The 20,245-nt window shown below is 44.6% G+C and overlaps 2 protein-coding genes across 2 annotated transcripts; one reads left to right on the forward strand and one right to left on the reverse strand.

The window, feature by feature from the left end:
* The first annotated feature begins 254 nt into the window (after positions 1 to 254).
* Positions 255 to 1,246, forward strand: LOC123045678 (non-specific lipid-transfer protein C6). The gene is made up of 2 exons (XM_044468822.1): positions 255 to 726; positions 846 to 1,246. Exons 1-2 carry the CDS (start codon positions 369 to 371, stop codon positions 1,076 to 1,078), a joined length of 591 nt encoding a protein of 196 aa, XP_044324757.1. The 5' UTR covers positions 255 to 368; the 3' UTR covers positions 1,079 to 1,246.
* A 103-nt stretch (positions 1,247 to 1,349) lies between these two features.
* On the reverse strand, positions 1,350 to 2,967 carry LOC123045677 (uncharacterized). The gene is made up of 5 exons (XM_044468820.1): positions 2,547 to 2,967; positions 2,278 to 2,371; positions 2,147 to 2,184; positions 1,924 to 2,059; positions 1,350 to 1,852 (listed from the first exon to the last, which is right to left on the reverse strand). Exons 1-5 carry the CDS (start codon positions 2,964 to 2,966, stop codon positions 1,440 to 1,442), a joined length of 1,101 nt encoding a protein of 366 aa, XP_044324755.1. The 5' UTR covers position 2,967; the 3' UTR covers positions 1,350 to 1,439.
* Between the last annotated feature and the right edge of the window lie 17,278 nt (positions 2,968 to 20,245).

Consider the following 20,245-nt stretch of genomic DNA (forward strand, 5'->3'; position numbering starts at 1 on the left):
CCAAAAATTAGCTTTAATTTCTCATGCGCTATAGTTGGTTAGGACATTCTGGTCAGCGGTCTCAAGTGGCCAGTAAGAGTCAATCCCACTTCACATGAAACCCCCACCTACAACAAGGCAGTACAAGCACCATTCCCATGCGAGCCCAGACCCCCAACGCAATCCCAACGCTCCAACTCACACAAAACTCCCCATCCCCACGCCGCTCTTCACGCATCTATCTAGCAACGTTCCACTTCACGGAGACCACGTCCGGAAGCACGCCATTGCCATGCATCCCCGTTCGTCAGACGCTATAAATCCACACCTCCACCGTGGCCAATCACTCGATCAGATTCTTCACAGGCAGACTTGCAGAGAGCAGTACGATGGCACCGATGGCGGCTTCGGTTACCGCTTTCTGCGTCGCGCTGCTGCTGGTTTCCCTCCAGGGCGCCCACCCGGCGCCTGAACCACAGACGACGGGGCCGTCGTCGTCCAGCTGCACCACCGAGCTCCTACGCCTCCTCCCCTGCCTCTCGTTCCTCGACGGCGGCGCCGCCGCGCCGCCCGACACCTGCTGCGCCAACCTGGGGAGCATGGTGCACGACCAGCCGCTGTGCCTCTGCCAGGCCCTCAGCCAGTCCGGCTCCGGCAGGTCCCCTGTCTCCGTGAACATGTCCCGCGTCGTGCTGCTGCCTTCCCTCTGCCGACTCGATGTCCCCGCCGATGCCAGCGCCTGCGCAGGTACCATAACTCAGCGCTGAATACTCTCCATCCGCGATCTCTTTCCGCAAAATGATTTTCTTCGGCCAGGGGTTCGCTACGTACTGAAAACCCTCTTTGAATCAATAACTGTCTTGAAGGGCTCCTTCCAGAGGGACAAGCACCGTCGCCGCCGGTGAGCACGCCAGGCATGAGTGTGAACTCCACTGTTCCATCGACGCCGATGCCGACGACACCCATGCCACCACTGACAACATCCGCACCGACGACCACCAGCCAGAATCCGGGATACAGCAGCGGGTCCAAGCTCATAGCTGATGCCATTTCTGCCGCACTTGGTTTCATGGCGCTGGCAACAGTTTTAGGCTTCTAGTGTTCTGAAAAGATCGTCTAGACTTTCTGCAAACTAGAGTTTTCCTAGAGAACTTAGTTATTCCCTCGTGTTTTTCTTAGCATCTGTAACAGCAAGAGGATTTAGTGGTTGAAGGAGTAATATGCTCACCCGGATGTTCTCCTGAATAAATAATTTTCACTTCAATTCTTTTTCGATGTCTTCTCCGTTCCATTTGTGCACTGGGTTCTCGTTTCAGCCAAGCACCTATCTAGATAAATAATCTAGGGAGTAATTATAGAGTACCACAATGTGCAAAACTCTTTCAAATTTATAAGTCAGTTAAAACATAATCCATATGATAGGGAAAAAAAAACTACAAGAAAACAGCGCAATATAACAGCTAATCCTTTTTCTCTTCTAAGCACAAGAGGTAGGCAACAATGCCAAGAACTGGGATAAACCTTGCTACATTCACAAACTCTGTAGTTTTTGGTTTCGCATTCTGAAGATTGTCTCCAATCAACCATGGCTGGAATATCGAGTATAGCAGTATGTCCCACAGAAATGCGTAGGCAAGCCGCTCGGTCAAGACATAATCCTGCGCATATTGCCACCGATCCAAGACACCTCCAAAATCAGCATCTGCCCGGCCGAAGAAAGCCCAAACAATGGATAAAATGCAGACCAGGCCACCAGTTATGCCTACACCGGATGCACCTCGCACCATGAGTGAACTCAGTTTTGATGTCTGCGGTGGAGGCTGGTTCTTGTCGACATCGTTGAGCCGGATTGCCATGTAAGGAATCAAGAAAGCTACAAACAAAAATAGATGTAAGATAATCTGAACTGTTCTGCTGGTTCATTTTGGGTCAAGGAGATCATACTATTTGTGAGGAACATCTGACAGCCCCACAAGATATCGAGCGATCCCTGGTAACGGTCCCTCCTACCATCCGTGAAGAGGAGCGGCGCAAACAGCAGTGTCCAGGCAATGACAAAATTGAACAATCCTTCTGCCACCTAAGCAACGACTGACGAATTAACACATACTGTACCCATAACCATAAGTAATGTCACAAGAAAATACAGTATGTGTTAGTTTCTTACTGGGTGCATCACAGGGGATTCGAGCAGGTGCACTCCAGCTACACTGCCAAGCAAACTCAGCAAGAATCATGGCCGTAATGCTGTGAGTTTCAGATTGATGTACGCCTGAAAATTCTGGAATTTGGGCGTACCGGAGTTGATCAAGGGCAGGATGAAGAAGAAGTTGAGCGACAGGCCGACGAGGTCAGTGATCGTGGCTTGCGAGATAGCCCACAATGGGTCGCCCTGTATCACGATGCTAATTAATCGATGATTGGTGCACTTTCTTTTCATATTTTTAATGGAACGATTAGCTAGGTTAAATGATTCTCCAGTTCACAGAAAAAAGTGTACAAAATTTGCTTGCATTGGAGCTAAGCGAAATGCAAAGAAAGTGAACATTTGTGTTATCCGTACGGACCGGAGCGTACGGGAGGAGGAAGAGCCAGAGTATGTAGGCGGCCTCGGCGCCCCACAGCGCCGCCTGAAGCAGCATGCGCGTCCCCTCCCCGCCAATCGAAGACGCCTCGCCGCCGCGCTTGGCCGCGCATGGCAGAGGGGCCCGGGCCCCTGCTCGCCGCAGCGTGGGGGCGATGCACGGGGGCGACGAGCTGCGCGAGACCATCGGCCGCGCCGCCGCGCGATAGGGGAGAGCATGAGGGGCGAGGAGCGTCACGCGGTAGGAGGAGGCGGCACTGCAGAGGAGTGGAGGTAGGGGTGGCGCCGCCATGGCCGCGGGCCGGTCGGTGCGGTGCGGGATCGGACGCGGCGAGGATAAGCGCTTTTGGAGGGGCGCGTCGCGGTGGCGCACGATTGTCTGAGTTCGTGTATACGTGGCCATTCTGGGCACGCCACACAGCATTACAAAGTTCGATTGGTCATATGTCAGGATGGGAATGGGCCAGGTCGGCCCACCGGGTCGCTGACCCGACCTGAAAAATCGAGTCCAATGGACCCGTGTGGGTCGGCCTCGAACCATAATTGGGTCAGTGGAGCCGGCACCGACTGACCCAATGGGTCAGCAGGGTCGCCCCACCTCCGAGGCACGAGTTAGGAGCCAGTTACTAGGACATGCATGTGTTTTGTTGCAGAGGAGTCATTAGTTCGTTAGTGCCAGCGGGGGTAGCTAGCTAATTCCTTTGTGTTAGAATATATGCCGTTGTAATCTCAACCTTTTCCCTTATCTTGTATTCTACTCAAAACTCTTGTATATCTTCTTGTACGCCAAGGCAAGGGCTGCGGCCACATCAATATAAACACCCACGCGGCTCCCTCGAGGGAGTAGGACACTTGATATCTTTCATGATAATCAGAGCCACCTCTTCTCATACATCTAGCCACAAACCAAAACCCTAAAAACCACATACCATCGTCTCCATGGCTTCCTCTGCCGGCGTCGCCCTCAACCTCGGATCGTCGCCGTTTGAGAAGCTTGCAAGAGGAAACTTTATCCTCTAGAAGACGCGGGTCCTCCCAGCCCTGCGAGGTGCGCAGGTAACAGGGCTCCTAGACAACACCGACGGCGCTCAGCCCAGGATGGTGGAGATCACAAAGGCGGACAAGACCACAACCCTAGAGCCGAACCCCCTGTATGGACCCTGGATCGCCAAAGACCAGCATGTTCTGTCATACCTTCTCAATTCCATGTCTCCAGAAATTCTTGCACAGGTCGTTGGGAAAGATTCCACCTTTGAGCTCTGGACGACGGTGACAAATCTCTTCGCCTCACAATCTCAGTCTCGGATTACTAATCTGAGAATCGCCATCACCAATACCAAGAAGGGCACCATGTCAAGCTCGGCGTATATGGCGAAGATAAAGAGCCTTGGGGATGAACTAGCTGTTGCCGATCGTCCTGTCTCTGATTCGGAGATGGTGGACTACATCCTGGTAGGACTGGACCGTGACTACGACTCCATGGTGGAGGCAATCGGCATTGTCAAAAATACCATCACCGATGACGATCTATTTGCTCAAATCTCTGCCTTTGATCAAAGGATGGAGATGCTAGGCGACTCATCTTCAGGCAGGTTCCACTCATCTGCTAACGCGGTCTACAGAGGCCGTGGCCAGTCCCGTGGCAGATCTCGCGGGCGAGGAGGAAGGGGGCGTGGCCGTGGTGATCGCGGTGACCGCCAGTTCTCTTCCTCCAATGGAAGCGGTGGCTTCAGATGTCGCCCTCGACAACAATGCTACCTCTTGAGCATGCGTTGGTTTTCCCTTGAAGAGGAAAGGGTGATGCAGCAAAATAGCGTAAGTATTTCCCTCAGTTTTTGAGAACCAAGATATCAATCTAGTAGGAGGCTACACGCAAATCCCTCGTACCTACACAAACAAATAAGAATCTTCCAACCAACGCGATAAAGGGGTTGTCAATCCCTTCACGGCCACTTGCAAAAGTGAGATCTGATAGAGATAATAAGATATTTTTTTTTGATATTTTTATGATATAGATTGGAAAGTAAAGATTGCAAAATAAAATAGATCGGAACTTATATGATAGAAAATAGACCCGAGGGGCATAGGTTTCACTAGTGGCTTCTCTCAAGATAGCATAAGTATTACGGTGGGTGAACAAATTACTGTCGAGCAATTGATAGAAAAGTGCATAGTTATGAGAATATCTAGGCATGACCATGTGTATAGGCATCACGTCCGCGACAAGTAGATCGAAACGATTCTGCATCTAGTACTATTACTCCACACATCGACCGCTATCCAACATGCATCTAGAGTATTAAATTCATAAGAATAGAGTAACGCATTAAGCAAGATGACATGATGTAAAGGGATAAACTCAAGCAATATGATATAAACCCCATCTTTTTATCCTCGATGGAAATAATACAATATGTGCCTTGCTGCCCCTGCTGTACTGGAAAAGGACACCGCAAGATTGAACCCAAAGCTAAGCAGTTCTCCCATTGCAAGAAAGATCAATCTAGTAGGCCAAACCAAACTGATAATTCGAAGAGACTTGCAAAGATAACAAATCATACATAAAAGAATTCAGAGAAGATTCAAATATTGTTCATAGATAATCTTGATCATAAACCCACAATTCATCGGCTCTGGACAAAAACACCGCAAAAAGAATTACATTGAATAGATCTCCAAGAAGATCGAGGAGAACTTTGTATTGAGATCCAAAGAGAGAGAAGAAGCCATCTAGCTAATAACTATGGACCCGAAGGTCTGTGGTAAACTACACACACTTCATCGGAGAGGCTATGGCGTTGAGGTAGAAGCCCTTCGTGATCGATTCCCCCTCCGGCAGAGCAGCGGAAAAGGCCCCAAGATGGGATCTCACGGGTACAGAAGGTTGCGGCAGTGGAAATAGGGTTTCGTGGTGCTCCTGGATGTTTTCCGGGTATATGAGTATATATAGGCGAAGGAAGTCGGTCAGGGGAGCCACGAGGGGCCCACGAGGGTGGGGTGCACGCCTACCCCTCCTAGGCGCGCCCTCCTGCCTCGTGGCCGCCTTGTTTCTTTCTTGACGTCCACTCCAAGTCTCCTAGATTGCATTTGTTCCAAAAATAACTCTCCCGAAGGTTTCATTCCGTTTGGACTCCGCTTGATATTCCTTTTCTGCGAAACACTGAAATAGGCAAAAAAACAACAATTTGGACCGGGCCTCCGATTAATAGGTTAGTCCCAAAAATAATATAAAAGTGCATAGTAAAGCCCATTAAACATCCAAAACAGGTAATATAATAGCATAGAACAATCAAAAATTATAGATACGTTGGAGATGTATCAAGCATCCCCAAGCTTAATTCCTGCTCGTCCTCGAGTAGGTAAATGGTAAAAACAGAATTTTTGATGTGGAATGCTACCTAGCATAATTCTCAATGTAATTTTCTTTATTGTGGCATGAATGTTCAGATCCAAAAGATTCAAGATAAAAGTTTAATATTGGCATAAAATAGTAATACTTCAAGCATACTAACAATGTAATCATGTCTTATCAAAATAACATAGCCAAAGAAAGCTTATCCCTACAAAATCATATAGTCTGGCCATGCTTCATTTTTATCACACAAAATTCTCCCATCATGCACAACCCCGGTTTCAGCCAAGCAATTGGTTCATACTTTTCTGGCCATGCTTCAGCCTTTTCAACCCTCACGCAATACATGAGCGTAAGCCATCGACATAGCACTATGGGTGGAGTAGAGTATGATGATAGGGATTATGTGAGAAAACAAAAAGGAGAAAGTCTCGTATTGACGTGGCTATTCAACGGGCTATGGATATGCACATCAATTGATGTCAATATGAGGAGTAGGGATTGCCATGCAACGGATGCACTAGAGCTATAAATGTATGAAAGATTATCAAAAAGAAACTAAGTGGGTGTGCATCCAACTTGCTTGCTCACGAAGACCTAGGGCATTTTGAGGAAGCCCGTCATTGGAATATACAAGCCAAGTTCTATAATGAAAAATTCCCACTAGTATATGAAAGTGACAATTGGAATATACAAGCCAAGTTCTATAATGAAAAATTCCCACTAGTATTTGAAAGTGACAATTGGAATATACAAGCCAAGTTCTATAATGAAAAAATTCCCACTAGTATATGAAAGTGACAATTGGAATATACAAGCCAAGTTCTATATTGAAAAATTCCCACTAGTATATGAAAGTGACAACATAGGAGACTCTCTATCATGAAGATCATGGTGCTACTTTGAAGCACAAGTGTGGTAAAAGGATAGTAACATTGTACCTTCTCTCTTTTTCTCTCATTTTTTTATTTGGTGGGCTTCTTTGGCCTCTTTTTTTTCGTAAAGTTCAGAGACTCATCCCAACTTGTGGGGGAATCTATTGGGGAACGTAGTAATTTCAAAACTTTTCCTACGCACACGCAAGATCATGGTGATGCATAGCAATGAGAGGGGAGAGTGTGTCCACGTACCCTCGTAGACCGAAAGCGGAAGCGTTAGAACAACGCGGTCGATGTAGTCGTACGTCTTCACGGCCCGACCGATCAAGCACCGAAACTACGGCACCTCCGAGTTCTAGCACACGTTCAGCTCGATGACGATCCCCGAACTCCGATCCAGCAGAATGTCGAGGAAGAGTTCGGTCAGCACGACGGCGTGGTGACGATCTTGATGTTCTACCGTTGCAGGGCTTCGCATAAGCACCGCTACGATATTATTGAGGTGGACTATGGTGGAGGGGGGCACCGCACACGGCTAAGAGATCCAAGGGATCAATTGTTGTTATCCCTAGAGGAGCCCCCCTGCCCTCGTATATAAAGGAGCCAGGGGGAGGGGGTCGGCTGGCCAGGAGGGGCGTGCCAGGAGGAGTCCTCCTCCCACCGGGAGTAGGACTCCCCCCCTTCCTTGTTGGAGTAGGAGAGAAGGAGAGAGGGGGAGAGGAGGAAGGAAAAAGGGGCTGCACCCCTTGTCCAATTCGGACCAGAGGGGGGCTGCGCCCCTCCTTCCTTTCGGCCTCTCTCCTCTATTCCCGTATGGCCCAATAAGGCCCATATACTCCCCGGCGAATTCCCGTAACTCTCCGGTACTCCGAAAAATACCCGAATCACTCGGAACCTTTCCGAAGTCCGAATATAGTCGTCCAATATATCGATCTTTACGTCTCGACCATTTTGAGACTCCTCGTCATGTCCCCGATCTCATCCGGGACTCCGAACTCCTTAGGTACATCAAAACTCATAAACTCATAATATAACTGTCATCAAAACCTTAAGCGTGCGGACCCTACGGGTTCGAGAACTATATAGATATGACCGAGACACGTTTCCGGTCAATAACCAATAGAGGAATCTGGATGCTCATATTGGCTCCTACATATTCTACGAAGATCTTTATCGGTCAAACCGCATAACAATATACGTTGTTCCCTTTGTCATCAGTATGTTACTTGCCCGAGATTTGATCGTCGGTATTCAATACTTAGTTCAATCTCGTTACCGGCAAGTCTCTTTACTCATTACGTAATGCATCATTTCGTAACTAACTCATTAGCTACATTGCTTGCAAGGCTTATAGTGATGTGCATTACCGAGAGGGCCCAGAGATACCTCTCAAACAATCGGAGTGACAAATCCTAATCTCGAAATACGCCAACCCAACATGTACCTTCGGAGACACCTGTAGAGCTCCTTTATAATCACCCAGTTATGTTGTGACGTTTGGTAGCACACAAAGTGTTCCTCCGATAAACGTGAGTTGCATAATCTCATAGTCATAGGAACATGTATAAGTCATGAAGAAAGCAATAGCAACATACTAAATGATCAAGTGCTAAGCTAACGGAATGGGTCAAGTCAATCACATCATTCTCCTAACGATGTGATCCTGTTAATCAAATGACAACTCTTTGTCCATGGCTAGGAAACATAACCATCTTTGATAAACGAGCTAGTCAAGTAGAGGCATACTAGTGACACTTAATTTATCTATGTATTCACACATGTATCATGTTTCCGGTTAATACAATTCTAGCATGAATAATAAACATTCATCATGATATAAGGAAATAAATAATAACTTTATTATTGCCTCTAGGGCATATTTCCTTCAGTCTCCCACTTGCACTAGAGTCAATAATCTAGTTCACATCGCCATGTGATTTAACACCAATATTCACATCTGTATGTGATTAATACCCAATAGTTCACATCGTCATGTGACGAACACCCGAAGGGTTTACTAGAGTCAATAATCTAGCTCACATCGCTATGTGATTAACACCCAAAGAGTACAAAGGTATGATCATGTTTTGTTCGTGAGAGAAATTTAGTCAATGGTTCTGTCACATACAGAGCCGTATGTATTTTGCAAATATTCTATGTCTTCAATGCTCTGCATGGAGCTACTCTAGCTAATTGCTCCCACTTTCAATATGTATCCAGATTGAGACTTACAGTCATCTGGATCAGTGTAAAAGTTTGCACCGATGTAACTTTTACAACGAACTCTTTTATCACCTCCATAATCGAGAAACATCTCCTTAGTCCCCACTAAGGATATTCTTGACCGATGTCCAGTGATCTACTATTAGATAAAAATTGTATTCCTTTGCCCAACTCAAAGCAAGGTATACAATAGGTCTGGTACACAGCATAGCATACTTTATAGAACCTATGACTGAGGCATAGGGAATGACTTTTCATTCTCTTTCTATTTTCTGCCATGGTCGGATTTTGAGTATGGTGGAGGGGGGCACCTTGCAAAACAGGCAAGAACCCTTTCTTTGACTGTTTCATTTTGAACTACTTCAAAATCTTGTCAAGGTATGTACTCATTGAAAAATCTTATCAAGCGTCTTGATCTATCTCTATAGATCTTGATGCTCAATGTGTAAGTAGCTTTACTGAGGTATTTATTTTAAAGAACCCCTTTAAAACATTTCTTTATGCTTTCCAGAAAAATTCTACATCGTTTCTGATCAACAATATGTCACTCACATATACTTATCAGAAAGGCTGTAGTGCTCCCACTCGCTTTATTGTAAATACAGGCCTTTCCAAAAGTCTGTAAAACCATATGCTTTGATCAACTCATCAAAGCGTATATTCCAACTCCGAGATGCTTGCACCAGTCCATTGATGGATCGCTGGAGCTTGCACACTTTGTTAGCACCTTTAGGATTGACAAAACCTTCTGGTTGCATCATATACAACTCTTCTTTAATAAATCTATTAAGGAATGCAGTTTTGACATCCATTTACCAGATTTCATAAAATGTGGCAATTGCTAACATGATTCAGACAGACTTAAGCATCGATATGAGTGAGAAAATCTCATCGTATTCAACACCTTTGAATTTGTCGAAAAAACCTTTCGTGACAAGTCGAGCTTTGTAGATAGTAACACTACTATCAGCGGCTGTCTTCCTCTTGAAGATCCATTTATTTAACATGGCTTGCTGATCATCGAGCAAGTCAATCAAAGTCCATACTTTGTTCTCATACATGGATCATATCTCAGATTTTATGGCCTCAAGCCATTTCGCGGAATCTGGGCTCATCATCGCTTCCTGATAGTTTGTAGGTTTATCATGGTCTAGTAACATGAATTCCAGAACATGATTACCGTACCACTCTGGTGCGGATCTTACTCTGGAAGACCTACGAGGTTTGATAGCAACTTGATCTGAAGTTTCATGATCATCATCATTAACTTCCTCACTAATTGGTGTAGGAATCACTGGAACTGATTTCTGTGATGAACTACTTTCCAATAAGGGAGAAGGTACAATTACCTCATCAAGATCTACTTTCCTCCCACTCACTTCTTTCAAGGGAAACTTCTTCTCTAGAAAGGATCCATCTTAGCAACGAATAACTTGCCTTCGGATCTGTGATAGAAGGTGTACCCAATAGTTACCTTTGGGTATTCTATGAAGACGCACTTCTCCGATTTGGATTCGAGCTTATCAGGTTGAAACTTTTTCACATAAGCATCGCAGCCCCAAACTTTAAGAAACGACAACTTTGGTTTCTTGCCAAACCACAGTTCATAAGGCGTTGTCTCAACGGATTTCGATGGTGCCCTATTTAAAGTGAATGCAACTGTCTCTAATGCATAATCCCAAAATGATAGTGGTAAACTGATAAGAGATATCATAGATTGCACAATATCCAATAAAGTGTGGTTACGACTTTCGGACACACCATAACGCTATAGTGTTCTAGGTGGTGTGAACTGTGAAACTATTCCACATTGTTTTATATGAAGGCCAAACTTGTAACTCAAATATTCTCCTCCACGATCAGATCGTAGAAACCTTATTTTCTTGTTACGATGATTCTCCACTTCACTCTGAAATTCTTTGAACTTTTTAAATGTTTCAGACTTATGTTTCATCAAGTAGATATACCCATATCTGCTCAAATCATCTGTGAAGGTCAGAAAATAACGATACTCGCCACGAGCATCAATACTCATTCGATCACATACATCGGTATGTATTATTTCCAATATATCAGTAGCTCATTCCATTGTTCCGAAGAACGGAGTTTTAGTCATCTTGCCCAAAAGGCACGGTTCGCAAGCATCAAATGATTCATAACCAAGTGATTCCGAAAATCCATCTTTATGGAGTTTCTTCATGCGCTTTACACCGATATGACCCAAACGGCAGTGCCACAAATAAGTTGCACTATCATTATTAACTTTGCATCTTTTGGCATCAATATTATGAATATGTGTATCAGTACGATCAAGATCCAACAAACTATTTTCATTGGGTGTATGACCATCGAAGGTTTTATTCATGTAAATAGAACAACAATTATTCTTTGACTTTAAATGAATAACCGTATCGCAATAAACATGATCAAAGCATATTCATGTTCAACGCAAACGCCAAATAACATTTATTTAGGTTTAACACTAATCCCGAAAGTATAGGAAGTGTGCGATGATGATCATATCAATCTTGGAACCACTTCCAATACACATCGTCGCTTCACCCTCAACTAGTCTCTGTTTATTCTGTAACTCCTGTTTCGAGTCACTAATTTTTAGCAACCGAACAAGTATCAAATACTCAGGGGCTACTATAAACACTAGTAAGGTACACATCAATAACCTGTATATCAAATATACCCTTGTTCACTCTGCCATCCTTCTTATCCACCGTTGATCATGCAAAAGCAATATGACAATGATGGAGCGTGTCATAATAAACGGAATGGTGGAAAGTTGCATGGCAATATATCTCGAAATGGCTATGGAAATGCCATAATAGGTAGGTATGGTGGCTGTTTTGAGGAAGATATAAGGAGGTTTATGTGTGATAGAGCGTATCGTATCACGGGGTTTGGATGCACCGGCGAAGTTTGTACCAACTCTCAAGGTGAGAAAGGGCAATGCACAGTACGTAGAGGCTAGCAAATTGCGGAAGGGTAAGACTGTGTATAATCCATGGACTCACATTAGTCATAAAGAACTCATACACTTATTGCAAAAGTTTATTAGCCCTCGAAGCAAAGTACTACTATGCATGCTCCTAAGGGAAGGGTTGGAGTTAACCATCGCGCGATCCCGACCTCCACTCATAAGGAAGGCAATCAAAGAACACCCCATGCTTCAAATTTATCACACAACGTTCACCATACGTGCATGCTACGGGACTTGCCAACTTTAACACAAGTATTTCTCAATTTCATAATTACCCAACTAGCATGACTCTAACATTACCACATTTATATCTCAAAACAATTATCAAGTATCAAATTTATCATAGTATTCAATGTACTCTATATGATAGTTTTTATTATACCCAACTTGGATGCCCATCATATTAGGACTCATTTTATAACCAAAGCAAATACCATGTTCTAAAATACTCTCAAAATAATATAAGTGAAGCATGAGAGATCAATAATTTCTACAAAATAAAACCACCACCGTGCTCTAAAAAGATATAAGTGAAGTACTAGAGCAAAGTTATCTAGCTCAAAAGATATAAGTGAGGCACATAGAGTATTCTAATAAATTCCGATGCATGTGTGTATCTCCAAAAGGTGTGTACAACAATGATGATTGTGGTAAACTAAAAAGCAAAGACTCAAATCATACAAGACGCTCCAAGCAAAACACATATCATGTGGTAAATAAAAATATAATATCAAGTAAAGTTACTGATAGACGAAGACGAAAGAGGGGATGCCTTCCGGGGCATCCCCAAGCTTAGGCTTTTGGTTGTCCTTGAATTTTACCTTGGGTGCCTTGGGCATCCCCAAGCTTAGGCTCTTGCCACTCCTTATTCCATAATCCATCAAATCTTTACCCAAAACTTGAAAACTTCACAACACAAAACTCAACAGAAAATCTCATGAGCTCCGTTAGTACAAGAAAACAAACCATCACTTTAAGGTACTGTAATGAACTCATTATTCATTTATATTGGTGTTAAACCTACTTTATTCCAACTTATCTATGGTTCATACCCCCCGATACTAGCCATAGATTCATCAAAATAAGCAAACAACACACGAAAAACAGAATCTGTCAAAAATAGAACAGTTTGTAGCAATCTGTAACTTTCGAATACTTCTGGAACTCCAAAAATTCTACCAAATTAGGAAGTTCTAGGTAATTACTCTATTAATCTTCTGCAAAAAGAATCAACTGAAAATCACATTTCTGTGGTTTATGAAGATTATTCTCGTGCACGCGAAAGTTTCTGTTTTTCAGCAAGATCAAGTTAACTATCACCGTAGGTTATCCTAAAGGTTTTACTTAGCACAAACACTAATTAAAACATTAAACTACATCTAACCAGAGGCTAGATGAATTATTTATTACTAAACAGGAACAAAAAGTAAACAACAAAAATAAAATTGGGTTGCCTCCCAACAAGCACTATCGTTTAACACCCCTAGCTAGGCATAAAAGCGAGAATAGATCTAAGTATTACCATCTTTGGTATTCAATTCATAGGTGGCTCTCATAATATATGTTGGGGGATGTTGCAGAGAATAAAAAAATTCTACGTTTCACCAAGATCAATCTATGGAGTCATCTAGCAACGAGAGAGAGGAGTGCATCTACATAACCTTGTAGATCGCAAGCGGAAGCGTTCAAGAGAACAGGTTGAAGGAGTCGTACTTGTCGTGATCCAAATCACCGAAGATCCTAGTGCTGAACGGACAGTACCTCCGCGTTCAACACATGTACGGTTGGGGAAGACGTCTCCTCCTTCTTGATCCAGCAAGGGGGAAGGAGAGGTTGATGGAGAACAAACAGCACAACGGCGTGGTGGTGGAAGCAGCGGCGATCTCGGCAGGGCTTGGCCAAGCTCAGTGAGAGGGAGAGGTGGTACGGGGGAAGAGGGAGGCGCCAGGGACTAGGGTGCGACTGCCCTCCATCCCCCCTCTTTATATAGGGGGCCTAGGGGGTGCGTCGGCCCCTAGAGATCCCATCTCCAGGGGGGCGGCCTAGGGGGCGGGGACTTGCCCCCCAAGTCAAGTGGGGCGCCCACCCACCCCTAGGGTTTCTAACCCTAGGCGCAGGGGAGGCCCAAGGGGGCGCACCAGCCCACCAGGGGTTGGTTCCCTTCCCTCTTCAGCCCACGTGGCCCTCCAGGATAGGTGGCCCCACCCGGTGGACCCCCGGGACCCTTCCGGTGGTCCCGGTACAATACCGGTGACCCTTGAAACTTTCCCGGTGGCCGAAAGTGGACTTTCTATATACAATTCTTCACCTCCGGACCATTCCGGAACTCCTCATGACGTCCGGGATCTCATCCGGGACTCCGAAAAACTTTCGGGTTACCGCATACTAATATCTCTACAACCCTAGCATCACCGAACCTTAAGTGTGTAGACCCTACGGGTTCGGGAATCACGTAGACATGACCGAGACAGCTCTCCGGACAATAACCAACAGCGGGATCTGGATACCCATGTTGGATCCCACATGTTCCACGATGATCTCATCGGATGAACCACGATGTCGAGGATTCAAGTAATCCCGTATACAATTCCCTTTGTCAATCGGTATGTTACTTGCCTGAGATTCGATCATCGGTATCCCAATACCTCGTTCAATCTCGTTACCGGCAAGTCACTTTACTCGTACTGTAATGCATGATCTCGTGACCAAACACTTGGTCACATTGAGCTCATTATGATGATGCATTATCGAGTGGGCCCAGAGATACCTCTCCGTCATACGGAGTGACAAATCCCAGTCTCGATCCGTGTCAATCCAATAGATACTTTCGGGGATACCCGTAGTATACCTTTATAGTCACCCAATTACGTTGTGACGTTTGGTACACCCAAAGCACTCCTACGGTATCCGGGAGATACACAATCTAATGGTCTTAGGAAATGATACTTGACATTGGAAAAGCTCTAGCAAACGAACTACACGATCTTGTGCTATGCTTAGGATTGGGTCTTGTCCATCACATCATTCTCCTAATGATGTGATCCCGTTATCAACGACATCCAATGTCCATAGTCAGGAAACCATGACTATCAGTTGATCAACGAGCTAGTCAACTAGAGGCTCACTAGGGACATGTTGTGGTCTATGTATTCACACATGTATTACGATTTCCGGATAACACAATTATAGCATGAATAATAGACAATTATCATGAATAAGGAAATATAATAATAATCATTTTATTATTGCCTCTAGGGCATATTTCCAACAGTCTCCCACTTGCACTAGAGTCAATAATCTAGTTACATTGTGATGAATCAAACACCCATAGAGTTCTGGTGTTGATCATGTTTTGCTCACGGAAGAGGTTTAGTCAACGGATCTGCGACATTCAGATCCGTATGTACTTTGCAAATATCTATGTCTCCATCTTGAACATTTTCACGAATGGAGTTGAAGCGACGCTTAATGTGCCTGGTCTTCTTGTGAAACCTGGGCTCCTTGGCAAGGGCAATAGCTCCAGTGTTGTCATAGACGAGAGTGATCAGCCCCGACGCATTGGGTATGACTCCTAGGTCGGTGATGAACTCCTTCATCTAGATTGCTTCATGCGCTGCCTCCGAGGCTGCCATGTACTCCGCTTCACATGTAGATCCCGCCACGACGCTCTGCTTGCAACTGCACCAGCTTACTGCCCCACCATTCAAAATATACACGTATCTGGTTTGTGACTTAGAGTCATCCAGATCTGTGTCAAAGCTAGCGTCGACGTAACCCTTTACGACGAGCTCTTCGTCACCTCCATAAACGAGAAACATATCCTTAGTCCTTTTCAGGTACTTCAGGATATTCTTGACCGCTGTCCAGTGTTCCATGCCGGGATTACTTTGGTACCTTCCTACCAAACTTACGGCAAGGTTTACATCAGGTCTGGTACACAACATGGCATACATAATAGACCCTATAGCCAAGGCATAGGGGATGACACTCATCTTTTCTCTATCTTCTGCCGTGGTCGGGCATTGAGCCGAGCTCAATTTCACACCTTGCAACACAGGCAAGAACCCCTTCTTGGACTGATCCATATTGAACTTCTTCAATATCTTATCAAGGTATGTGCTTTGTGAAAGACCTATGAGGCGTCTCGATCTATCCCTATAGATCTTGATGCCTAATATGTAAGCAGCTTCTCCAAGGTCCTTCATTGAAAAACACTTATTCAAGTAGGCCTTAATGCTGTCCAAAAGTTCTATATCATTTCCCATCAAAAGTATGTCATCTACATATAATATGAGAAATGCTACAGAGCTCCCACTCACTTTCTTGTAAACGCAGGCTTCTCCATAAGTCTGCATAAACCCAAACGCTTTGATCATCTCATCAAAGCGAATGTTCCAACTCCGAGATGCTTGCACCAGCCCATAAATGGATCGCTGGAGTTTGCATACCTTGTTAGCATTCTCAGGATCGACAAAACCTTCCGGCTGCATCATATACAGTTCTTCCTTAAGATAGCCGTTAAGGAATGCCGTTTTGACGTCCATTTGCCATATCTCATAATCATAGTATGCGGCAATTGCTAACATGATTCGGACGGACTTCAGCTTCGCTACGGGAGAGAAAGTCTCATCGTAGTCAACCCCTTGAACTTGTCGATAACCCTTAGCGACAAGTCGAGCTTTATAGATGGTAACATTACCATCCGCGTCCGTCTTCTTCTTAAAGATCCATTTGTTTTCTATCGCTCGCCAATCATCGGGCAAGTCTGTCAAAGTCCATACTTTGTTTTCATACATGGATCCTATCTCGGATTGCATGGCTTCAAGCCATTTGTTGGAATTTGGGCCCGCCATTGCTTCTTCATAGTTCGAAGGTTCACCGTTGTCTAACAACATGATTTCCAGGACAGGGTTGCCATACCACTCTGGTGTGGAACGTGTCCTTGTGGACCTACGAAGTTCAGTAGCAACTTGATCCGAAGTACCTTGACCATCATCATTAATTTCCTCTCTAGTCGGTGTAGGCACCACAGGAACATCTTCCTGAGCTGCGCTACTTACCAGTTCAAGAGGTAGTACTTCATCAAGTTCCACTTTCCTCCCACTTACTTCTTTCGAGAGAAACTCTTTCTCCAGAAAGGACCCGTTCTTGGCAACAAAGATCTTGCCTTCGGATCTAAGGTAGAAGGTATACCCAATGGTTTCCTTAGGGTATCCTATGAAGACGCATTTTTCCGACTTGGGTTCGAGCTTTTCAGGTTGAAGTTTCTTGACATAAGCATCGCATCCCCAAAGTTTTAGAAACGACAGCTTAGGTTTCTTCCCAAACCATAATTCATACAGTGTCGTCTCAACGGATTTAGACAGTGCCCTATTTAAAGTGAATGTAGCTGTCTCTAAAGCGTATCCCCAAAATGATAGTGGTAAATCGGTAAGAGACATCATAGACCGCACCATATCCAATAAAGTGCAATTACGACGTTCGGACACACCGTTACGCTGAGGTGTTCCAGGCGGCGTGAGTTGTGAAACGATTCCACATTTCCTTAAGTGCGTACCAAATTCGTGACTTAAATATTCTCCTCCACGATCTGATCGTAAGAACTTTATTTTTCGGTCACGTTGATTCTCTACCTCATTCTGAAATTCCTTGAACCTTTCAAAGGTCTCAGACTTGTGTTTCATCAAGTAGACATACCCATATCTACTTAAGTCATCAGTGAGGGTGAGAACATAACGATAGCCACCGCGAGCCTCAACGCTCATTGGACCGCACACATCAGTATGTATAATTTCCAATAAGTTGGTTGCTCGCTCCATTGTTCCGGAGAACGGAGTCTTGGTCATTTTACCCATGAGGCATGGTTCGCACGTGTCAAATGATTCGAAATCAAGAGACTCCAAAAGTCCATCTATATGGAGCTTCTTCATGCGTTTGACACCAATGTGACCAAGGCGGCAGTGCCACAGATATGTGGGACTATCATTATCAATCTTACATCTTTTGGTATTCACACTATGAATATGTGTAACATCACGTTCGAGATTCATTAAGAATAAACCATTGACCAGCGGGGCATGACCATAAAACATATCTCTCATATAAATAGAACAACCATTATTCTCGGATTTAAATGAGTAGCCATCTCGTATTAAACGAGATCCAGATACAATGTTCATGCTCAAAGCTGGCACTAAATAACAATTATTAAGGTTTAAAACTAATCCCGTAGGTAAATGTAGAGGTAGCGTGCCGACGGCGATCACATCGACCTTGGAACCATTCCCGACGCGCATCGTCACCTCGTCCTTCGCCAGTCTCCGCTTATTCCGCAGCTCCTGCTTTGAGTTACAAATATGAGCAACCGCACCGATATCAAATACCCAAGAGCTACTACGAGTACTGGTAAGGTACACATCAATTACATGTATATCACATATACCTTTAGTGTTGCCGGCCTTCTTGTCCGCTAAGTATTTGGGGCAGTTCCGCTTCCAGTGACCCTTCCCTTTGCAATAAAAGCACTCAGTCTCAGGCTTGGGTCCATTCTTTGGCTTCTTCCCGGCAACTGGCTTACCGGGCGCGGCAACTCCCTTGCCGTCCTTCTTGAAGTTCTTCTTACCCTTGCCTTTCTTGAAACTAGTGGTTTTATTGACCATCAACACTTGATGTTCCTTTTTGATTTCCACCTCCGCTGATTTCAGCATTGAAAATACTTCAGGAATAGTTTTCACCATCCCCTGCATATTGTAGTTCATCACAAAGCTCTTGTAGCTAGGTGGGAGCGACTGAAGGATTCTGTCAATGACCGCCTCGTCCGGGAGGTTAATGTCCAGCTGGGACAAGCGGTTGTGCAACCCAGACATTTTGAGTATGTGCTCACTGACAGAACTATTTTCCTCCATCTTACAACTATAGAACTTGTCGGAGACTTCATATCTCTCGACCCGGGCATGAGCTTGGAAAACCATTTTCAGCTCTTCGAACATCTCATATGCTCCGTGTTGCTCAAAACGCTTTTGGAGCCCCGGTTCTAAGCTGTAAAGCATGCCGCACTGAACGAGGGAGTAATCATCAGCACGTGACTGCCAAGCGTTCATAACGTCTTGGTTCTCTGGGATGGGTGCTTCACCTAGCGGTGCTTCTAGGACATATGCTTTCTTGGCAGCTATGAGGATGATCCTCAGGTTCCGGACCCAGTCCGTATAGTTGCTGCCATCATCTTTCAGCTTGGTTTTCTCTAGGAACGCGTTGAAGTTGAGGTTGACATGAGCGTTGGCCATTTGATCTACAAGACATTTTGCAAAGGTTTTTAGACTAAGTTCATGATAATTAAGTTCATCTAATCAAATTATTTAATGAACTCCCACTCAGATTAGACATCCCTCTAGTCATCTAAGTGATACATGATCCGAGTCAACTAGGCCGTGTCCGATCATCACGTGAGACGGACTAGTCATCATCGGTGAACATCTCCATGTTGATCGTATCTTCCATACGACTCATGTTCGACCTTTCGGTCTCTTGTGTTCCGAGGCCATGTCTGTACATGCTAGGCTCGTCAAGTTAACCTAAGTGTTTTGCATGTGTAAATCTGTCTTACACCCGTTGTATGTGGACGTTGGAATCTATCACACCCGATCATCACGTGGTGCTTCGAAACAACGAACTTTCGCAACGGCGCACAGTTAGGGGGAACACTTTCTTGAAATTATTATGAGGGATCATCTTATTTACTACCGTCGTTCTAAGCAAATAAGATGCAAAAACATGATAAACATCACATGCAATCAAATAGTGACATGATATGGCCAATATCATATAGCTCCTTTGATCTCCATCTTCGGGGCGCCATGATCATCTTCGTCACCGGCATGACACCATGATCTCCATCATCATGATCTCCATCATCGTGTCTCCATGAAGTTGCTTCGCCAACTATTACTTCTACTACTATGGCTAACGGTTTAGCAATAAAGTAAAGTAATTACATGGCGTTTAATCATTGACACGCAGGTCATACAATAATTAAGACAACTCCTATGGCTCCTGCCGGTTGTCATACTCATCGACATGCAAGTCGTGATTCCTATTACAAGAACATGATCTCATACATCACATATATATCATTCATCACAACTTTTGGCCATATCACATCACAAGGCATATGCTGCAAAAACAAGTTCGACGTCCTCTAATTGTTGTTGCATGTTTTTACGTGGCTGCAATAGGGTTCT

The sequence above is a fragment of the Triticum aestivum genome, chromosome 2B, assembly GCF_018294505.1.
Source record: "Triticum aestivum cultivar Chinese Spring chromosome 2B, IWGSC CS RefSeq v2.1, whole genome shotgun sequence".
NCBI lineage: Eukaryota > Viridiplantae > Streptophyta > Magnoliopsida > Poales > Poaceae > Triticum > Triticum aestivum.